The following is a 19,381-nucleotide window of genomic DNA, read 5'->3' on the forward strand; positions in this document are numbered from 1 at the left end:
TGTGTGTTGATAGTTTTACCAAAGCTGAGGAAATTTTGGCCTTTATTAATGTACTTTCCCCCCCTATTTCCTCTTCTCCTGGGAATCAAATAACCTACAGTTAAACTACTTGATAATGCTCTACATGGCAGAGATTTCATGCTTTTTTTTTTTTTTCTTTCCAATCTCTTTTTCCCCAGGTTGGACAATTTCTATTCAAAGGCATTGCTAGTCTACTGCTATGTTCAATGATTTGGTTCTTCTCTCTTTTGTTAAGTTTCCACTTCTTGCTTGAAAGTACTCATCTATACTCATCCATTATCACCTTTCCCCTTTTTCAAATTATCTATGAATAGTTCTAAAGTATGCTTTAAAATCTTTGTCTACTAATTCCAATTGCTAGGTTATGTTCTCTATTATATGCTTCTTTTTTTTGAACTATGTAGTCACACCTCATAACATTTTATTGTCTCTGGTCATTGTGAATATGTTAAGAGACTCATTTTGTTATCATATTCAAAGTGTTAGGCTTTGTTCTAGCATGCATTTAAATTAATGGATAATCATCTTGATTTTATGAAGGTTTGATTCTATATTATCTAAAAAATTTTATCCTTAGTTTTACTACAGAACCCTAGTCCTGGGCCTAGTCTTACTAATATATCACCATTCTGTGGGTTTGATGAAAAGCCCAAGTGCTTATTAAGCCCTTCTACCTTGTTAGAAGGGCTTTTCAAACTTGAAAGTGTCTTCTCTTGCAATAGAGAGCAATCTCTGCTCTGCTTCTTAGCCTTTCAGTCATGACTTTTAGTGGATTCCATGGTGTCTTTTCTATACATGTACAGTCCAAGAGTCAGCCAAGGATTTAAGGAGACAGATTAGAAAACTCCTCCCTATTTGGCACCTGTTATGATTTGGATGTGAAGTGTCTCCTAAAAGCTCACGTGTGAGACAATGCAAGAAAGTTCAGAGGAGAAATGATTGGGCTGTGAAAGTCTTAATCCAATCAGTGAATTAATCCCCTGATAGGGATTAATTGTGTGGTACCTGGAGGAGGTGGGCATTGGAGGTGTGGTTTTGGGGTATATAATCATATCTGGCAAGTGGAGTCCCTGTTTCCTGATGGTCATGTGATCTATTTCCCTCTGCCACACTCCTCTTCCATGATATTCTTCTGCCTCACCTCAGTCCTGGAGGAATGGAGCCGGCCTTCTGCGGACTAAGACCTCTGAAACCATGGGCCCTTAAATAAACTTTTCCTCCTCTACAGTTGTTCTAATCAGGGCCATTAGTCACAGCAGTGAAAAAGCTGACTAAAACAGCACCTTTGTTTCTAAGATCTACTACTTCAATTTCCAGCTCCTCTAGCAGTCCCCAAACCCATCCTCTAAAACCTCAAGACGGAAGACGCAAGTTTCTCTTGCATCCTAGCCACTCTTCACCAGCCTGGGAATGCCCTGAGGAGGAAAGCCAGGTTAGCATAGTGCTCAGCCTGTTTTTGGTGACTCCCTAGTCTTTTTTGTTGTTGTTCTTTATAAGTATACATGACAGTAGGATGTATTTTGACATATTATACATATATGGCACATAACTTACTCTAATTAGGAACCCATTTCTGTGGCTGAATATGCTGTGCGGTTACACTGGTCCTGTATTCATGTATGAACTTAGGAAAGTTATGTCCGATTCATTCTACTGTCTTTCCTATTCTCCCTAGTGTCTTTAGACAGTTGCTATTATACTTTGCCTGAAGTTTATAATTGGGAGGGTATGTACATTATAAGCTATTCTACCATTACCAAAATAAGAAGGTCTTCATTTAAATTAAATTTTTGGTTTAATACCTCCAGAGAAAATAATATAGAACTGGTACTTACAGGTCCTCAGCTCTCTCCCCTTTTATGTCCACAGACAGAAAAATGGGATGTATCACATACATAAAAATCTTTTATCCCCAATAAGTAAAAATAATTTCTTGCTAATCGATAAGATCATGAAACTGGGGAATTTTTGTTCAACTTTCAATGAACCTACTAAGCAAAGAGATCAAATTGATTAGGCCATGGAAATACTCAAAACTGGACTAAGTGAACTAGCATGTAACAAAGCTATTTCTATTCTGAACTGACCAAAGTATAAAACTTTATGGTCGTGAAGTACAATAAATGAGAGTTATCTAGAACCAGTAAGAAGAATGTGACTACCTGCATAAATATGAAGGCATCTTTACTAAATTAAGTGCTATGATGGATTTTGACCAATCTCTTGTTGTCTTCAAATCTGAATTCTTAAAAATTTTATTTTGTAGTCAGCAAGTTTTCCATCTGTCTGCTTGGGTGTGAAAGAGTCTATTTAAAATCAAACAGCAACTGTACATGGTTGGCTGAACATTTATAATTCAACAATTATATAACTTCCAAAATACAGAACGAGTCACATAATTAAGATGTCAACTAACCAAGACACCCTGTTCAGAAAGCAGTCATTGTATACCATGTGCTCAGTTGAGCTCTGAGTAGGTTGCTGGGTGGACAGCTATTCCTTCCATGTTTAGAAGTCCCGATACCAGGCGCTGTCAGGATTAACTCATCTTACAGTCAGGACAGCTGACTTTTTTATGAAAAAAAGAAAATCAATATGCAAAGTGTTTGTTACCAGTTCTTTTATTTGCTTTACTTTCCACTCCTACATTTCTTACCCTTTAAAACTAGGATTCAAGTGATTCACCTTCCACCTACCTCTAAGTTATACTCTGCACCAACTACCTTATATTACTGCTCTCAAAAACAAAATCCGCTTTTAAAATGATTCTATGGATGTCAATTTACAAGTTTTCCAGCTTAACTTGCTCCATGTGTGTACATCTTGAAAAGCTGAAAAAATAGCAACAACTGATGATAACATGGGGAAAAACTTACTGCCACAGGAAATCAAGCATTGTTGGTTTTTTTCTTCTTGCTTATTTGTTTCATATTTACTAGTTAAAACAAAAGACCTGCTTAATTTGTTATACAAAGATGTGTATATCCATATCTAACTGAAATTAATGTGCCAGAGTAGAAAATGTCCATGTTCAGAGTCCATCGATGCTTTGGGATTCTGAGGTATTTTCTGGTATGGAAAACAGACTTAGCATCTCCATCTCAAGTGGATGCAAACTGCCTCCTGTGATAACCAAGGAATGCAATGGTTCTCCCAAGTCCACAGTACACATCTGTTGTAAAGTGCCTGCTACTATTTTTTGGTCTTCAGCTCCAACCCTGGCTAAGCCAACACAGAGTGTCTCCTCTGTGATTGCTATTTAAAAAAAAAAAAAAAAATACTGACATTTAATTCAGTAAATCCTGTTCAATATGCAAAAATATTAATACAACAAGTACATTTAAAGAAGCCCCCATTATCTTTAAATCACCTTAGCTATTCACTATAGATCAATTATTTTATTGAGAATTCCAAGGGATTACATAAGCTTACATTTTAAGGATTTAATAAACAGATGTATCTATTTTCCTTACAATTTCATAACATTTATCTTAAAACAGATTCTAAGTAAACATGTTTGTGACATACTTATACTTTCAATAAATTCTTGAGATAGATTAATATTAATCAAGATATACCAGAAAAACAATGGGATTATAAGAAAAATATATAGCTTTGTGTTTCTGGTTGGCCACCTCATTAGCTATGCAAACTTCAGTTTTCTCATTTTCAAAAATTTAATACCACCACTTTTAAATGGTAGTTGTGAAGGCTAAGACAATGGATATAAGAGTACTTAGTAAACTACAGAGTCCTTTACAAGTAATAGGCATTTTGGTATTATTTATGCTTTAAGTTCAGAATAACCAACTTGAGCGAATTTTAGTATCATTTACTATGATGCTACAGTTGAAGGGCTGACCTGTTACTGGTTTCATTGTTTAGTTGGGAAAATAGTCCTGATTGAACAGTGATCAAAATGGGGAAATGATTTATACCAGGAAAAGTAGACATGCAAAGAACTTGGCATGAAGTTATGAATGCAGAACATTCTTGCAAACTATGTTTCATGAATTTAGCAAAATTACTAATGAGAATAAAATATGCAATGTTACTCAAGAATTTCTTAATATTATCTTTTCTATCAGAGGACAAGTATTTAAAGACAGTATATGACAATATCCTTAATAAAGATTTACTGACAATACACATTTTATTCTATACTACCACTATATCAAGTTATTAGGAATATAAAGATAAATTTTCTTTCTTTTTACCCTGAAAAAAAAAATTTCTGGTCTCAATGTTCAGAAGGAGTATAAGTCAAATAAAAATACTTTTACAGGACTGATCTCACCATTTATTAGAGCCAAAATCAAAGTTCTCTATTTTATCAAATTATTTATACATTAACATAATTATATCAAATCTGATTAGCTGGTGAAAAATCCTCACTTTCTGGAATTATGCTGATTTTACTATAAGAGCTCACTTATTTTTCTTTCATTAAAACTTAAAAGTCTGCGATATTCAGTTGAGGTTAGGAAAAAAGGACAAGAAATATAGTATAATGCAAAAACATTTACTCTTGCTTCAGTGGAGGAATATATATGTATGTACATCTGTGTCAGGCATTAAATTATAGACCTATTTCAATGAGCACCAGAGAAATAATAATACGAAGGCCCATACAGGGTCTTGAATACCTGGTTCTTCTCCTCGTAATCTTTGATTTTGAACAATTTCCAGAAGTTGCTGGGCTGCTTGGTTTACATGCATATACCGAGGAGGTTCATAAATCTTCCTGCCCCTATATGCACAAAATTAGAAGTCATTGTTCTTAGTCATGAAATTACACAATACGTTACTAATGCAATTACTTAAATCGTATAGCCTACATTCTGTCTGGAGTTTTCACTTGATACTCACTGGGTTTTTTTTTTTTTTTCTCCCTTCTTTTGGCAGTACTGGGGATAAAAGCCAGAGGTGCTCCACCATTGAGCTACATGCCCAGCCCTTTTTTTCTTTTTGAGACAAGGTCTCACTAAGTTGCTGAGGCTGGTCTTCAACTTGCAACGCTCCTTCCTCAGCCTTTAAGTCCTGGGATTACAGGTATGTGCCACTTCACCTGGCTACTTGATAACGACTTTTAAGTACACAGTGGTGTTCAAGTTTTGTTAAGCTGTTTTACATTGCTCTATTTCAACTGTCCTCTGATCTCACTGAAATGATCACAGGAATCAATGTCTAAATCAATGTGTTCTTCATTTAAAGTGATGCCTCAGACAAAAATAATTTTTAAAAAGTTGTCAATGTGGCCTATTTTGTAGCTTAATCAGGTTCTATAGACTTTTTATTTTTTATTATTACTGTTTGTCATGCTGGGAATTGATTCTAGAGCCTGGCACATGCTAGGCATCTTTTTATTAACATGTTTAAACTACGTATTTCTTTTTTCGATTCTCCCCTAAGAAAACAAAAGGAGTAAAGATCTGAAAATCTTGGATATATGTCTCCTTTTGTATGTCTCAAAAGCCTACCAGGTTTACCTAATAATCATAGTAATCAAAAAGTTAGATGTTAGTGTTTTATGACTTTTTAAAGGGAAATCTGGTTGTCTATTTTATTAACATTATAAAAAAATATATAAAATATATAAAAATCTATAAAAATTGGGCCCACTTTCTTCTCTTTTACTTCTACCATTCAAGATTGAAAATTTACTTTACTCAGGTAAAGGCAGAATCACATGTCTAACATGAGAACTAAATATTTCACCCAATAAATTAATAGAATTTAACTGAATTAGGTTTGCTTTTTATTATTTTTCAGGAACAATAACTTATTTTTCCTACATGTTAATTCCCCTGTACTTTTATTTACTTAAATGACTATATAATGATCATCTCTTCTCCCATATTCAGCAATGAGTGCACGTAAGTGTAATTTATAGCATCAGTAACTGGATTCATTATCTAATATTCAATTCATGTCAAATCCCTCTATCATATGGTATTTCCATGGTAACTTCAGATATTTTAGTCACATGTACATTTTCCAACATCAATTGTAAAAATCAAGATGTTAATTTAAAGACATGATGAGAATAACACTGCACATTTATAGAGTTGCTGTTGTGAGAAGTCCTTGGACAGCTACTGCTTCCATCTCAATGTGTATTCCATTAAAGAAGTAACGTGGTAAGCAGCTCTAGCAGGAAAATTACTCTTAAAATACTTATAGATTTATTGATAGTACTAAAGTCATATCAGCCAATCAAACAGTTGCTCTGAACACATTAGTGAAGTCACAGCCTACAGCTTTCACAGTTTCATCCATGTTTGTAAGAGCTTGTTTAGTTTCTGCTGTTGTCCCTCCTGGTACAAGCTGTCCACTAGAAAGGTCCATGTCTATCTGTCCACAGATGTAAATAGTCCTGTCCACTAACACTATTTGACTGTAGGGACCAATGGCCCCGGGGGGCTTTCATAATGCTGATCACCTTTCTCATCAGGGACAACATTTCTAGTCCTTCTCTTTCTCTGGGAGAAGAAATCCCTACACTACTAGTCTCTGCTTGATTCTTGCCCAAGAACCCGAAATTGTTTTGATTATTCTACTAGCTCACAAAACAATTCAAAGTCAGTGCTATTCAGTAGAAATACAATACAAGCCACAACATAATCTTGAATTTTCCAGTAGCAACAATAACAAAAGTTTAAAAAGGCAAAGTTAAGCTGGTCGTGGTGGTGCACACCTGTAATCCCAGCAGCCTCAGGATTACAAGTTCAAAGCTAGTCTCAGCAACTCAGCAAGACCTTTTCTTTAAATAAAATATAAAAAGGGGCTGGGGATGTGGCTCAGTGGTTAAGTGCCCCTGGGTTCAATCTCTGGCATGAAAAAAAAAAATGGCAAGGATAATTTTAATAATATATTTAATTCAACTCAATATCTCCAAAATATATTTTGATATTTATTCACATATAAATTATTAAAAAGACTATTCATACTGAGTTTCTGAAATCTGGCATATACATACAGAACATCTTGGATGTTAATTTTCTTTGGAAATACTTGATCTGTATTTAAATTTCATAAAATTTATGGTCATATAGATTTATATAATGAAGTTGTTCCAAACAACTTACAAGTTTTCCAAAAAATGGAATATCCATTTTAAATTAATTAAATGAAAAATTCAGTTCCTCGGTCATACTAGCCACATTTTAAGTGCTCATGAGTCTTGTGTGGGTAGTGTCTACTATATTGGCTACCATCTCTAAGCAAACAAGAATATTCGCTATTAATATACAAATGAGGAAATAAGGTCTCAGAGACGAACATGTACTGCCCAAGAGCACAATACTCAGGAAAACTTGGAACTCAAACTCATGTTTTTTGATTCCCAGTGTGTTAATTCATCCCCCAAATGCTGATTTACTATTAGATGCTCACCACTGTTCTGAGAGTGAATCTATGAAACCTACTGCAATTTCCACTCTATCACACTGCTTACCATTTCATAAAAGTAATGTTTAGCTGTTATTTAAAAGCTGATTTTCAGTAATCTTTAGAACTCATATCATTTAAGTAGAACTTATTGACTAGTTGAAAGCATTAAAATATATGTAAGCATTCTCAGAATAAGAACTTACTTGATTAGATTTTCCAAAGACTGCTCCTTTACTTTGATGTCTGTTGGAAATGAAAAATAATTCTTTTAATTTTAATTAAGTATACTTTATCCAAAACCTTACTGTAAACTTTGATTAAGAGTCACCTAAATTTTGTGGAAACATTCTTCCCAAATGTTTCCAAAATGTTCGTGTGAGAGTGTAAAGTCACTGTGTCCAGTCATTTTCTTAAGGAAATCAGAGAACAGCTTGTGGTTGTGTAAAGGCCACTAGTTAGAAAACAAACATGAGCTTGGCACTCAGACCCTCCTACAGGGATCTAATTTCCTACTGGAAAAGAAGACAAAGGAAAGAAGTAGAAAAGTGTTGGCATGTACACTACCTAACAGCTAATCAAAATCTTTGTTTTCATTTTTACTTGCTGGTAACTATATAGACTCAACTGAAAAGTCTTGTCATATTCCTATTCTGACCGATTTGTCAGGCACAAGAATTAATGGATGCAACTTAAAGAGAAAAAAGATTCTTCTCACATTTTTCAAAGAAACTTCTACGTTCTTATGAATGACAAGATATGTCATAATTATGAAGAAATACTTTAATACCAAGTACTCATACTTTTAATGGCTTCGGAGCACTGTGTGTTAGAGACTGTCCCAGTACTGGGGCATCCAGGAACCTGCTCAGACATCACACTGGCTCTCACGAAGCTTGACAGTCCACACATCACAAATATTTGATCGTTTACACTTTTAATCACTGATGGTTTAAATGAATTATTTGGTAAAAGGTGAAAAAGCAGAATCTTTTACAGCCTCACAGGAACTCTGCACACACCAGCAAGAGCAACAGCTGCTTCCTGTTTTACATGCCAAAACAAATGGTTCAGCCAAAGTTTGTTTTTGTAAAAATAAATATAGTGCAACTGAGGAAGCTTTGATAGACTTCTACAACTTTCTTAAGTGAATATAAAAGTTTTTCTTATAAATAATACTAACAAATTTGCTTAAAAATTACAGGAACGATTAATCTCTATATGTAAGATTTAAATGTTCTTGAAACCAGTGGTGAAATATTTTTCACATTTAAAATATCATTATTTAATACTTCCACTTGCCTGGCACATATGGGAATGTTATTGAAAACATGCCCTCTAATACAATTAATGGTATAAGTTGACTTTAAGATTACTTTTCAGTGATATTTATAAGATTTTGAAAAGTATAACACATTTATTAATTTATTCACCTTAAGCTTCAGAAATGTCATTTGACAATAAGATCATTCATATTTTCAATTTTTAAAAAATATTTTAATGATATGCTCTATAGAATCTGATTTTTATAATAAAGAGAGTTGAGGAGAATTTTTACAGGCAAATGCTTTTTAGTTGAACATAAGATTGTATCAGCAAATTAGTCTTTAGCCAATCAGGTATACTATTTTTTTCTTTGTCATCCCACAAGTCATAAATTTTCCTCTTTTCTTCTACTTGTTAGAATGTAAGAGATTCTCTTACTCATCTTAGTGCCAGGATTTAGTGACAGTGCTTAATGTGAAGCACCCAGGTGATACTTCATAAATGTTTACTGGATAAACTTACTTAGGTGACTCTCCTACTGCCCACACTTTAAACAATATACATTGTAATTCTTTTTTTTTTTTTTTTTTAAATCTTCAGAATTTCTCTATCTTTGGTCTTGGAACTATCTATACAATTAACACTATCTGGTTACATCATATGTATGGGTGTTGGACAAGGAAATTTTAAATTCTCTGTGGTTTCCTACGATGATTTATTTTCATGGTTTATTGGCTGACAGGAGGCATTCAATAAATACATACTAATTTAAATGATGAGAATGCCAGATGATTAAATGATGAGATCTATGGTTTGAGGATTTGGAATCATGACATCCTATACTTCATACCCTGTTCCTGCTTTTGTTAATGAAGCAAGGAAGATATATTGTTTAACCTTGTTTGTCTTTTCCCAGGAAAGCTAAGAAAAGAGACACCTCTTAGAAAGAGAATTCAAGGGCCAAAGTTCTTGTTTGTCCTTCCTGTCTCTCCATACAATAGAACTTAATTGCTTTTTAAACTTTCATGTGCATAACACATTAGTTCCAAGCTAGATTTCAAAACTCTGAGAGTAGAACTCATGTTTAATACTTCCCTAGTATTCCAAAAGAACCTGATTCCACATTGAGCATGGAAGTAGTGCTCAATAAATACCCTGTGATTTTCTTCTTTTTTACATTTTTTCTTATGTTTTTAAACAGAGAACATTGTTTATAGCACAGTAATATAAATATCCTTATAAGCTCATTTTCTACCTGCCTTTTCAAAGTTTTCCAAAAGATGTATCTTGCTGACTCTCCTTTCCCTCATCTTTAATGGACTTATGGGAAGAATAGAAAGTAGCCTAACTTTTAGATACTTTTCTCCCTGTTTTAAAAACTCTCAGTCTTAAGCTTTAGAAATGACATTTGACAATAAGATCGTTATTGTAAAGCACATATCCACTCTAGTATCTGAGCACCAATGAATCCTCATTTTTATTCCTCAATTAAATATACTTATATACTTGTATTTCTTCTTTTAATAAAATTCCTTTTAATAGCTGGAGACTGTCCTCCCCTGTCAGTCTACTCTGAGTTTCAACCCACTGATGGATATATCTAATTTTGGTGCGGGCCACACCAAACTAATAAGTGTATTACAGTGTTCTTGATAGTAAGGCTTAGGAAAAACTAAAGACCAGCATCTTCTCATGGGAATCAAGGACAAAACTATACAGCTAATTAATTACTAATAAAAGCACTAAATCCAACTGGCAATAAACTAAAATTAGAAAATATATCAAACAGCTAATTGTGGGACAGAGACATAAGCCAGATAAATACTTATGGCCCAAACAAAATCTAGAATTAATTAGGTGTCAAAGTGAATAGAATAAAGGGAATGTAATCTGGCTAGAACTAAATGCACTAGAAAGAGTTAAACATTTTCTGTGTTAATGGGTAATAAGACAAAGTCTGAGAAAATAAACTAAAAAAAAACTTTAACCAATTAACTTCCATAAATATTTACTGAACAGCTGCACTGTGCCAGAATTTGAGGCATTTAAAGAGAATAATAAACAAGCAAAATCCCTGTTCTTATGAAGCAGGAAAGAAATCAACCCAAGTTAATAAAATAATTCAGATGGAAAGAGAGTCACTGAGAAGATACAGGGTGCAGCACATGGGATTAGATAAAATTTCACTCCAGGTCAGGAGCTGGCAGATTTCTGCAAAAGTCTGGAATACAATTATTTTAGGTTCTGAACATCATCAAGTCTCTGCTACTAGTACTCCTCAATGCCACTGTTGCACAAAAGTAGCCAGACAATGAACAGAAATGAATGTGTGTGACCATATTCCAATAAAACTTTTTTCACAAAAAAAGGCAGCAGGCTAGAGCTGACACATAGGCACCAGTTTGCTAACTCCTGCTCTGGACATTAATTTCTAATTTGTACCCCACAGGAAATACCACCCATTATTGAAAGAGAGTTATAATCTTTTCTATTAAGACATATTTATTGAATTTGATAGTGATTATGTTGTACAAAAGTATATATTATTGAATAATGTTATAAAATGGACATGTTATGCCAATAAATGAAAAGTTTTTGCAAATGAAAATCTTTTCAATGTTTTGCATATCTGTATTATTATAGAGGATAAAATCATGGGTTCATCCTCTGCCCTGAACACATACACCTGGGTGATTTCACAGTATCAACAAAACAGTATAATTAAAAGTGTGTTCTTAGGACTGATGCCATTATGTGAGCATTCCGTTACCAGTAATTGACAAAGCAACAAACGAAGAGTAACTGTTTACAAACACTTATCTAACACTGAAATAAAAGAATAGGAAGTAAAATATTTAAAACACACACACACACACAAAATACACACACAAAAACAAAACAAACAAACCCTTGTCCTTTATCAGAAATAGTTTGAGAAGTAATGCTTCAAACAATCCCATAAGGCAATAGGGATTTCTTCTATTCAATAAATATGAAGACAAAAGTTAAGGAATGTTCCATGATATTCTCTAGCCAGTAAGTGGAATAGTAAGTAGAAGCACTAGGATTTTATCTTCTGATTCTAACTAAGTATCATTTCAGGGGTCAAAGATGTCAGTTAGTGTGCTCTGCTCATCAGCTAGAGAATAAAGCTTTAGTACTAGTGTTTCTGTAACACATGCTATTAGAATAGGGACTAACAAATCTGAGTCAGTACATTTTCAGGACCTCTACTGAGGAACATAGCCCATGTCCTATTGCTTCCATGATGTTGCTATACAGAGAAAGCAATTCTAGCTCTTTCTATACCAAACAGGAAATAGGATTTGGACAGGATGGTTCAGTGAAGAGAACAATAAATAGTAGACTATCTGGATTTTACCAGTTTCGTCACAAATTAGCTGCATGGCATTGGGGAAAATTATTTGCTGTTACCAGGTTTTAACTTGATCTGTAAAACAGGTTTCAGAGTCTCTTCTGGATTTATCATTGTGTAATTCTGAAAGCGTCAATACTATAAACTTCAAGAAACACTGTAGAAAGATGCAGGATATTTAATGGTAAGAATGAATATAAGTCTGCTGACTTGAAATAAGTTAACAAAAAGAAGACCTCGACGGACAAATAGGTAAGATACGGGAAAATTGGAGAGGATCCACAGGTCATAAGAGGTAACAGCATGAACTATTGTATATATGCAGGAATAGCCATGTGGTATATGGAGAAGACAGTGTTTCCCTGAGAGTACAAGAAGTGACACATACACATAAAATTGCTAAACTGTGTCCTTCTAACTTATAGTTAACTAACCACAGAACAGTTTTCACCATAACACAAAATCTAAATTAGATCAATCTAACAACTCCATACTGTGACGTTTTTGTATAGTTTTTTAAATTAGTGTATTATGGATACACATAAAGATGAAATTCACTGTGGCATATTCATATATGTAAATAGGAAAGTTTGGTCCTATTTATTCCACCTTCCCTCCTCCCTCCCCTCAATCCCCTTCCTTTACTCCACTGATTTCTATTTTCATGGAACCCCCCTTCTCCCCAGACTTTCTCTTTCTTCCCCTTATTTTAGTCCTACTTCCATGTATAAGAGAAAACATTTGAACCCTTGACTTTCTGGGTCTGGTTTATTTCACTTAGGAAGAGTCTCCAGTTCCATCCATTTATCAGCAAATGCCATAATTTCATTCTTCTTTATGGCTGAGTAAAACTCCATTGTGTATATACACCACATTTTCTTTATCCATTCATCTGTTCATGGGCCCCTAGGTTGGTTACATAGCCTGGCTATTGTGAACTATCCTGCTATAAACACTGAGTGGGTGTATGGCTACAGTAAGCTGCTTTAAGATCTTTTTGATATATATCAAAGAATGGGATAGCTGGGTCATATGGTGCTTCCATTCCTAATTGGGAGTGGGGGGTCTCCATACTGCTTTCCAGAGTGACAATGCTAATTTCTAATCCCACCAACACCATATTATAACTTTAAGGAAACTCCAAACTCTTACCTAGTAAGCATAATGTGTGCATGCCATTCTGTCTGTTCTTTTTGACTTTGTCAAAAAAGCTTTCTGGTCTCCAAGTGTCTGTCCAAAAAACAATAGAAACTGTCTCGCCAAATTTATATAACTAGAAAAAATAAAAACATTAATTAATGATGAAACAATTCACTACTAATTCATAGAAAATTTAATCCCTTTATAACTAAAATAAAAAGTGAAAACCAGAGCTGGTAGTGTGCTTGCCTAGCAAGCCCAAGGCTCTGGATCCCCAGTAGCACAAAAATAAAAAATAAGTAAAATGAGACCCAGACTTGATAGGGTCAGAGATCAATCTGTCACAATAAAAAGCAAGAGAAGTTCTCTGGTGCACAGTAGCTGGTCTCTTTCTGATGTCCCTAGCAGTCCTACAGTCAGTATACGAACATTTAACCTATTCAAATTTAAATATGTAATCACTGAAAATATTGAAATATGAAGAGCCTACAGAGGAAAATAAGACTTTTTCAAAAGAAGTTTTATGAGGTTAATATTATTATTCTCATTTTATAGATGAGACCACCAAGACTCAGAAAGATCAACTGACTCATCTAAGATCACACAGCTAATTAATAACTAAAAAGAAATATTCAAACTTGGGTGTGAAAGAATGCTCCTTCCTATCATATTATCTCAATAAAATTCACAAATTGCATACAAACTCCAGTCATTGTTTAAGCTTATACATCTTTAGCTTAGCAAATTTTCCCTCACTATAAAGTTTAATGATCAAAGCCTTTTCTCAAATCTCACCCTTTCCACCCAAGTGACCCACTCTAATTCACCATCACTACAATCAAGCAGTTTGTTTCTGTGACCCAGTCTTGCTGGACCAGTTCACTTAAGTTGAGTCAAATTCCAAATCTTATGCTAAGAAAATCTAGTTTTAAATTCTGGCTGTGTACCTTGTATGATGTAAGTCTGTATCTCTAAAGTAGGAAGAGTGATAAAACACTGTCCCTCCTACTCTTAGGGTTGGAAGGATCAAATAATATATAAAAAGTGTTACTCAAACAGTGGAGTGATATACTAATATTAGTTCTTATCTGGGCACTGTGAAAAGGAAGTTTATTTTCAAAGACTTGATGTATGGTAAAAATAACACTAAACTTGTTATGTGAAGATTTAGTTCTTCAATTTAAGCAATGCTTGAAGGCATTCATAACAGCAAGAAAGTACTGAACACTGATCACATCTAGTCCTGTCAGAAATTAACTGTGTGCCTGAAATAGCTCTGTGACTTCAGGAAGTCACTTAGCTTCTGTAAGCTTTGTGTTCTTCATCTGGAAATGAAGAAACTGGCCTAAAGCAGGGGTTAGTCATCCACTGCTTCCAGCAACCTAGGCTTCTCAGATTAGTTTCAGAGGCTGCTTCAAGAGGTAATGGGGAAGCAGATAGGAAGAAAGTCAAAGAAGGAGTGGGTATTTAGAGTTCTTCATCCATATTTCCTTAGAGAAGCTCAAAATTTCTCAGGCTTTATATTTTGAGGTCTCAAAATCTATAACCAACATTTATAACATGACTTCAAGTTCTATAGGGAAGGTTCATCATGTTGCTTATAGGCTACAGCCTCCAACTTACCTATCAAATAGGGGCTTTATTCCTCAAGTCCATTTGAAAACTGTCTAAACAAGGTATTCTCTCAGAGAAGTCATGGTATTCAGTAGCCGTTCTGTTTACATGGTAGTGTGCAGAGACACACATTATACTTAAGTATTCAGAGTCATGAATCTTTTCGTCACATATAACAAAATTTTTCTGTGAAAAATGTATTTTGAGTTCCAATGTGGGATTTCTGGGATAAACTCATCCTGCACCAAGATCACAGGAATGGCCCTACACCTGTTCAAGTTTGACTGTTATTGTCTGACGAGAGGCAAATTTATCCAATATTTAATACAGGTCATCTAGTACATGTATTGGCTGACAAGTCAAATAGTCTCCCTGACCCTTGGGAGGAAACTTCCTATAAAATGAGTATAAATAACTATAAAATTAATAACTGAGATCTTATAGGTTAAATAACAGAAAGTATATAGTGTCTCACACTGTAAAGACTCAGTAAATGACACAGATTTAATGATGCAATAATGATAATATTTATGATATGAAGATGTTCTAAAACACAATGCCCTGATATAACCTAGCTCCATTCCTTGTTGGAGTGGGCTTATGATATTACTATATATTTGAGACTATAATTCTGATACAAATGACTTAATTCTGATATATTCAACTGTATACATTCTTTAAAAAAAAGATTTTTCACCTCTCTGATCAAACTTTGAAACATTAGTTCATGCGAAACTTCAAGGGAAAACAAAGTTGAAGAAAATTCTATATAAATGCTTTAAATGGGCCATATGTTTTAAGAGACATAGAAATACAGTCATGGAAACAAATAACTAAATATTTCATTCAAAAAGAAAGTAAAAAGTCCTTTAAAAGAGAATTGAGATGCTAGTCACATAGAAACACTAACTGAAGCGTTTTGTGTAAAAGTGTCTTTGAATTGTCTGACTTGGAGGATTAAAGACAACCTCACAGAAGTACTACTTTCCAGGACCCTGATTTATAAACTATAACTACTTCTGTGGCTGTGGAGCAAACTTCTTCAATGAATCCTGGAACATTATGCAAACAGTTTCACCATTTAGATGTGAAGAACAGAAGGACCAGTTCTTTATGTTTCACAACCAGAGGGTTTACCAGTAAACTATAAAAAAGAAACTGGAGCAAAACCATAAAGAGAGGAGAATTGAAGTTGCAGAAGCCTAAATACTGAGTTGCTTTATAAACCTTTGTGCTGTGATCATTTTCTCCAAAATATTATTATTGCAAATCTAAATTTAAAGACTATAAAATCGGTTACTTTCTAAGAAACAGTTAATAGACATGGGCCCTTTACATTTTAACCTGGAGTAATTTAGAGAATGCAGTTTATCTAATTTGATATTGGATTATTTTATCTATTAAAGAAAAAAACAAGTACTACAAAAACCCTCAACTCAAGATCATCTACGTATTATGCATAAGGCACAATCTAGTTAGAGAAGACGCACAAGAAAAAAAATAATGGGCAGTAAATAATAAATATCAAATATGAGGCATAAGGATAATTTGAGTTCATTATTTTCCCCATTAGACAGCACTTGAAAGTAACTTCTGAAAAGATTGGGTATGAGCTGGACTTCAAAAGACAGAGTCGAGAATTTGAGCATGGGGGAAGAATGATATAATATGAACTAGGCAGCAGAATAGCATAAAGCAGTTACCTAGAAATAACTAATATCCTTGACTGGCCTCTAATCTGTATCTCTAATTGCTGACATTCTGCAAAGTGCCAATTCCTATTCATTACAGCTATATAATTCATACAGAAACTGACCACTCAATTCATTCCCTATCAAGTTGCTTTGAGCCCAAACACCACTTACCTAAGGGACCCTAACAGTCTCCCAACTCATCTTATGGCCACTAATAATTCCTTCCTTTCAGAAATGTAAATCTTTGTAACACTTTATTTTATCATTAGGTTTTAATGCTTTTGTTATTTTGTATTACAAATAAAAATATTTTCTATTATTCTTTGTTTAAAAATCTGTTAAATCTACGAGGCTACACATGTGTGTCTTAAATCAAATCAGTTAAATCTAGGAAGGGTGAGGGAAAGCCAAACCAGCAGAATTGTCAAAACATGCACCACAAAACCACATAATAAAAAGTGGCTAGTTTTCTCTTCTACACAGAATACAGATTTGAGAGTTGTGCTGTTGTTGTTGCTTTTATCTCAAATGAATTTTGCTTAATACTGATTTTTGCTGACACTAAGATTATGAACCTGGCCAACATATAGAAACAGACTTAATGGTTGAGCCTGACTTCATAAACAGAGGAGCTATAAAATTTATATTCTCACATAAAGATGACAGAACTCATTTAAGAATAAATTTAAAAAATCACATTTAAAACACATAATTCCAAAGACAAGCTCTGACTTGGGTGGAGAGATAAACAAACAATTCAACTAATGAAATATTTGCTGCATACTGATTGTATGCATGCCACTATGATAAAGTGCAATGAAAGGTGTAAATATGAGAAATCAAAGAGTCCAATAATATGGCAAAAGCATAAGTAATTCAACATCTGGCCAGGGTGGTGGGACATTCCTGTAATCCCAGCAACTCAGGAGGCTGAGACAGGAGAAGCATACGGTCAAGGTCACCCTGTCTCAAATTAAAAAATAAAAAGGGCTGGGAAAGTAGTTTAGTGGCAAAGTGTTCCTGGGATCAATCCTATTCCCCCAAAAGAAAGAAAGAAAGAAGAAAGTAAAAACAAAGTATTTACCAGAATTTTTTTTTTAGAAGAATGGCACACTGGAACCAGTTTAAAGATAAAACTATGAACTGAAAAAGAATTGGTAAGGTGCTATTAAAATGATTAGAAACAGTAGTAAGTAGAAATTAAAAGGAAAAGAAAAAAAAACTTTTAATATACCAGTGATTTAGCAGGTAGTCAAAGGAAGTTCTTATATGACTAAAGGAAAATAAACAGCTAGATGAGTTCTAAAGTTAGATAACCATGTGGAGCTCTATAGACTTAGTACCCACTTAAGTGTTTTTGTACTAACTGTCATCATTCCTACATTAGCCCTTGGGAAACAATGAAACCAACTCATGCTTTTGAAAACAAACAGCAAGAACTACAAGGTCAACAATGCTGATTATCACAATGAGTGTTGTGGTATGAAAAGAAGGAAATGAGTTGCTAGTTTTTGAAAGTGATATACATTTTTTTCAAAGCAGATTACATAAACAAAAGCACATATGGCAATACTCAAGGTCACTCATGCAACAACAAGAGAAAGTGGGAGCACTTCATAATGATGAGAAAATTACACAACCATTTTTTATTGGCTATTGCCTCTTCTTTCCACCAAAACATAAACTCCTTAAATACAGAGTCTGTATAGGTCAAGTTTACCTTAATAAGCAAATTATAAGTAAATTAACTGTTGAATGAATGAATTGTTATTTATCTTAAAGATGTCTAACTTGGAAGCCTCTCATATAGTTTACATTTTATAAGAAAAACTTTCATTAGGAATATGGGATTTGTGGTAAGGAATTTTTAAATTACCTATTTATGGTACTAGAAATTGAACTCAAAGACCCCCAAGGATACTTTACTACTGAGTTACATCCCCAGTACTTTTTAAAATTTTGAGACAGCATCTTGCTAAATTGAGGGTCTCACTAAATTACTGAGGCTGGCCTCAAACTTGTAATCCTCACCCTCCCAAGTCACTGAGATTATAGAGGAATTTTATTTTTATAGCACGTCTGTAATATAGTATATAAAACTACATATATATATATATGATTGTATGCATATACAAAAGTGTTAGTTATGCCAATACCAATCATCATAAATACTGATAAACAAGAATCTTTTGTTGAATAATAAACTGCAAATGTAATGAAAAATGATTTGATTCTAAACTCTCCATACTATTCCTTTAGAAAACAACAAATCAATAGAATAGCTCAAAAAGGATCGATAAACTGATAACTTAAAAGTCTGTTCCCATTCTTAGGTTAGGAATTTAATACTACTACTCTTGAACCTGAGGCAAAGATGATGGAAAGCATGAATTGTTCAGGTCTAGCACAGCACACAAAGTGGTACCTATGTTTAACAAACTAGATGTCTGTTTTTGAAATCATGGGAAAGCTCTTTCACAGAGATGACAGAATGCATTTTGAAAGTAGTATCTACTTCCCTTTTAAAATCTTAAGCAAGAGAGCATGACAAGGTAACCTGTAACATTTCTACATTTGGCAAGGGTATTTCTAGATACTGTAATTCATTTTTCCAATCCTGCCATGCTACAAGAAATATAATACAATTCTTTCCTTTTCTAAATTTTTTATTCATCTAGGTTATTGGTTTTCAGTGTAGTAGCTGTATCAGTAACTTCAGTATCACCTCAGCGTCTGTTAGAAATGTAACTTCTTATATCCCATCCCAGATTTACTGTATCAGAAAGTCTAAGGATAAGACTCAGTAATCTGCCTTACTAGACCTCTAGGTGACTCTGAGGAATACTAAAGTGTCAGAACCACTCATTAAGGCTATTATTTT

At 34.0% G+C, this 19,381-nt stretch overlaps 1 protein-coding gene and 1 pseudogene across 2 annotated transcripts in view; both read right to left on the minus strand.

Annotated features, from left to right (window-relative positions):
- Positions 1 to 318: 318 nt before the first annotated feature.
- Positions 319 to 19,381, minus strand: part of Dph5 (diphthamide biosynthesis 5) — a 35,456-nt gene continuing 16,393 nt past the window's right edge. For both annotated transcript variants that reach the window (XM_015502619.2, XM_015502618.2), the window contains exons 5-8: positions 13,205 to 13,325; positions 7,617 to 7,656; positions 4,668 to 4,771; positions 319 to 3,276 (exon numbers count right to left, since the gene is read on the minus strand). In XM_015502619.2, coding sequence (XP_015358105.1) covers positions 3,053 to 3,276; positions 4,668 to 4,771; positions 7,617 to 7,656; positions 13,205 to 13,325 — 489 coding nt within the window. In that variant the 3' untranslated portion in view covers positions 319 to 3,052. The remainder of the gene's footprint in view (positions 3,277 to 4,667; positions 4,772 to 7,616; positions 7,657 to 13,204; positions 13,326 to 19,381) is intronic.
- Positions 4,782 to 6,773, minus strand: LOC125620217 (annotated as a pseudogene).

The sequence above is a fragment of the Marmota marmota genome, unplaced genomic scaffold (genome assembly GCF_001458135.2).
Source record: "Marmota marmota marmota unplaced genomic scaffold, marMar, whole genome shotgun sequence".
Taxonomy (NCBI): domain Eukaryota; kingdom Metazoa; phylum Chordata; class Mammalia; order Rodentia; family Sciuridae; genus Marmota; species Marmota marmota.